This window comes from Oncorhynchus clarkii, chromosome 31 (assembly GCF_045791955.1).
Source record: "Oncorhynchus clarkii lewisi isolate Uvic-CL-2024 chromosome 31, UVic_Ocla_1.0, whole genome shotgun sequence".
NCBI lineage: Eukaryota > Metazoa > Chordata > Actinopteri > Salmoniformes > Salmonidae > Oncorhynchus > Oncorhynchus clarkii.
The window spans coordinates 28,789,291-28,793,643 of NC_092177.1; the positions used below are offsets into that span (position 1 = coordinate 28,789,291).

The window sequence follows — 4,353 nt, forward strand, 5'->3', positions numbered from 1 at the left end:
CAGCTCTCTGACGAGGTGCTTTGAGAGGGAGCCAGACGGTTCAGCCTGCTCAATAGGCTTTACGGACAGGCATGGACACTCCACCGTCCCCATAACACCCTGAATTAATTGGCTGCACTGGAAGGCTGCATAGACTGGCTGAATCACGGGGCACAGATAAATGGGGGATATTGGCTAGATGAGATGCTGATTGGGAAACGCAACATGATTCTGGTGCTGAAGTAGTGATCTAGACTAATGAATCAGTGGTCATGTTGAGCCCACCATCTCTTCCTTGACATCAGGTGTTATACACCATGGGCAGGGTGAGTGGTAATGGTTAATACACTCTAATCATGCTCTCCACATAAGATAAGCAGAAGCTGTCACCAAGGGGAAATTGTGTTCTGTAGCAGCATTTTCAACACTTAAATCAAATACATTTGTGGCATGTTATTTCAAGTTGATATGATAGGTGATCTATTTCGTGGCACTTTGACAGAGATTCCCTCTAGAAACACTCCCCCTTCCCTTTATATTTTCAATGGCTAATGTTATATAAAAACATACTTTTGAATGCACAAAATTATCAATAAATACACTTTGGTGACCTTGTCTAGTGCTCTCGTAGACATAACAGTAGATGTGCATTTTTCAATTCCGCGTCAACCATGACCTAACAATAGGAGAACCAACAATGGCTTTTCAAGGAAAATACTGCAACTCAGGTTGCAATTATTTTCCTGGAACCATGTCTATGGCAAATAAGCATTACTAGGTCAATCTAGCCATCAAAAATACAACAATCCCGAATCACAACAAACAGACAATGTCAGAATGGATAACCTTGTAGACTAGAAGGCAGATCTGCTCAAGTTGAACCATGCAGAATAACCATGATGTCTTCATTGGAGGTGAAAACAGCCACATGAAAGACAAGTCAACCCCATCTCCCAGGCTGTTTCTCTGTAGACTGTTCTACTTGGTAGTGGTGTGGACAGTCAGCTCTCTCTCAGAGCTCAGGCTGGTGGTCTCTTTGCGGGTGTCCCTGGACCTCCTATCCATGGTGGGGGAGGAGGAGGTAGCCTCTGTGGTGGTGCCCTCCTCCCAGGTGCGGAGGGGGCAGACACGTGTGGACAGATTGGGCAGTTTGGGGTGCGTGGAGCGTCCGTCGGTCACGGTGAAGCAGCTGTCCTGGGCGGAGTTGTGGCAGGGACGACCCTGCCTGCAGAGCGGACCACACAGCAGGGCCAGGAACTCCTTCCTCACGCTGCGGTGCATGTAGCCGTAGATGTAGGGGTGGAGGCAGCACTGCAAGAAGAAGAGCACCAGGGCTAAGGAGGCCAGCCATGGAGGCACAGCAGCACTGGAGCGAATGGAGACCGTGTTGAGAACACTGTAAGGTCCCATGCTCAGGATGTACGAGGCCATGATGACGAACACCACCAGGGCTGCCTTGCAGTGGTAGTGGAAACGTCTGTGCCTGCCCCGGATGGGGTACCCCCCAGCTGAGAAGGAGTCCAGGGGTGGGGGTGCCTGTTGGGGTGGGCGCTGGGGGCTGCCGGGGCAGGGGGCCTGGGGATTCGGAGGCAGGTTGGGCTGGGACTTAGACTGGGTCTGGATGGGGTGCACAAGGGCGTTCTGCCTCCTAGCTGCCCTGAACACCATCCAGTAACAGCCCAGCATGATGAGCACCGGCAGCCAGAAGGAGCAGGTGGCAACCAGTACTGAGTAGGACAGGCTGGAGGACCACACCACAGAACACATGTTATGCCTGCGGTCAAAGTCTATGGCCCCCCAGCCGTAAAGGGGCGGCGTGCTCTGGAGCAGACTCAACACCCAGGTGCAGGCAATGAGGTTGGTGCCCAGATGAGGGGTCATGCGGGTGGGGTAGGACAGCGGGTGGATGATGGCCAGATAACGGTCCACCGACACCACGATGATGGTGTTCACCCCGGCGAAGGCAAACAGGTGCATGAGCACTATCAGGGCCTGGCAGAAGCGGGCATCCAGGGGCCACACACCAGGCACGGTGGCAGCAATGGCAAAGGGCATGACCAGCACAGTCTGGAGCAGGTCTGCCAGGAGGAGGTTGAGCACGAAGCGGTTGGCCACGTGGAGGAGCTGAGGCTTCCTCTGGAACACTAACAACACCACCACATTACCAAACAGAGACACACACACGATGGCTGAGATCAGCACCATCTTCACCACGCTGTTGGCCACCGACGGCCAGTCTGTGGGGCCAGGAGGACCAGAGGAACCAGGGTCCCAGGGCACGGTGCTGGAGTTACTGCTCACACCAGGCGCCTCAGAGGTGGACATGCTGAAGTTGGCAGGGTGGGGGAGACAACATGCGTGACTGTAGCTCTCACAGCCTTCACCGTTTCCACCCGATGTCTCACAGGTCCCCTTTTCTGTCAGTCGGTTTTCTTGAAGGAGAGGATGAGAGAAGACAAAATCACAAGCTCGAACGGAGGTTTGTCTGCTTTCAAACAGCATGTACTCTCTAATTCTAGAGGACTACATTGTTGAGGCTGATTTAATTTCACTATGAATTCATTCATTTACATTTTTTTTAAATATATTTTTTTTTTACTACGACTTATAGTATAAAATAATATAATTTCCCAATTTTTTGGAGCATACAATATAGCTAAGTATTTGAATCATTTATTTTATACATTCCTTATTGCTCATCTTTATCAAGTGTTTCAATCATTTCAGACTCCACTCTAGCTGCAAAACCATTGCATACATGGTATACCCATGGCAATGTCTCTTTGTAACAGCTGCATTAGACCAGTAAAGAGAGTACGAGTGTCTGTACATTTCATTATCTATCAACAGAAACCTGTGCAAATTTGAACCCCAATCGCCAAACACATTCTGACAAAATTGACAGTATTATTCCTTGATACCCGACTTGCATTGCAAATAAACATATACAGTATTTTACATAGGCGACTTGAAATTGAGAAGGAAAGGGATTCAAACAACCCCTTCCAAAATGCCATCCTTGCTCACTGATGCTCCCAATCAATGAATTTTGTACAATCTACTCTTCACTGTTGCCAAAACAGTAACAAATGTATCAGTGAGAATAAATGTTTTACCTTGAAATGGCCATCTTTCCTTTGTTTGGGGGCGGGTTCGGCTGCGGTGTTTTGGTCCGTGATGATGCTCCGTTCTCCTCAGCACCAGAGCCCGGGTTCCCACTTTGATACCGTTCGATTGTCATCGCTTCGTCGCGCTCCCATTTTAGGCAAGGCTGTATCGTCAATGGCAGCAGCCCCCACCCCCACGGCTCAAGCGGCACACGCTTCTTGCCATCACTCAACGGGGCAGATTATTTGGACAAGAATCATTTCCACTGCCCTTTCCCGTTTATTGTCATGACAAATCAAGCATTCCTTATGTAACGGACTATGAAATAATAGTTTGTCATAAAACGGACGACACCTGCGCTGCGAGAGCTGCTCATCTGCAATCAGCAACATTTATTTGCCAATTTTTGTCTTTGTTCAAAATGCAAAGACTTTTGGTTACACTGTAGGCTATTTTTGAATACAAGTCGTCGTCGTCGTCGTCCCCCCCCCCCCCCCCCCCCCCCAAGAGCAGCAACATTCATAATGCAATCCTGATTTAGATCAAAGTATCAAAGCAGAAACAAGTTTTACAAATGTTTTGGTGGTGACGAAGAACCCGATGGTCACTCTGACAGAGTTTCAGAGTTTCTTCTCCATCTCCTTCTCCACAACAGTCTCTGCAGCACTCCACCAATCAGGCCAGACAGAAGCTCTCCTCAGTAAAAAGCACGACAGCCCGCTTGGAGCACCTAGAAACAAGATTCCCTGGTCTGATGTAACCAAGATTGAACTCTTTGGCCTGAATAACTAGTGTAACATCTGAAGGAAACCTGGCACCCTCCCTACAGTGAAGCACGGTGGTGGCAGCATCATGCTGTGGAGATGTTTTTCATGGGCAGGGACCGGGAGACTAGTCAGGATCGAAGGAAAGATAAATGGAGCAAAGTACAGAGAGACCCTTGATGAAAACCTGCTCCAGAGCGCTCAGGACCTCAGACTGGGGCGAAGATTCACCTTCCAACAGAACAACGACCCTAAGCACACAGCCAAGAAAAAGCAGGAGTGGCTTCAGGACAAGTCTCTGAATGTCCTTGAGTGGCCCAGCCAGAACCCGGACTTGAACCTGATCGAACATCGGGTTCGATATGCCATCCCATCTGGTTTGCGCTTAGTGGGAATATAATTAGTTTTTATTACAGGACAATGACCCAACACACATTTTTGGCTGTGTGTTTAGGGCCTTTGTCCTGGAGAGACCTGAAAATAGCTGTGCAGTGACGCTCCC

At 49.3% G+C, this 4,353-nt stretch overlaps 1 protein-coding gene across 1 annotated transcript; it reads right to left on the reverse strand.

The window, feature by feature from the left end:
* Window positions 1–500: 500 nt before the first annotated feature.
* On the reverse strand, window positions 501–2,445 carry LOC139391045 (probable G-protein coupled receptor 101). The gene has a single exon (XM_071138528.1). It carries the CDS (start codon window positions 2,302–2,304, stop codon window positions 958–960), a length of 1,347 nt encoding a protein of 448 aa, XP_070994629.1. The 5' UTR covers window positions 2,305–2,445; the 3' UTR covers window positions 501–957.
* Window positions 2,446–4,353: the final 1,908 nt, after the last annotated feature.

What these genes read in the sequence shown, in the direction of transcription:
- LOC139391045 (XM_071138528.1), bottom strand. Translation starts at nt 2,304, where the DNA reads ATGTCCACCTCTGAGGCGCCTGGTGTGAGCAGTAACTCCAGCACCGTG.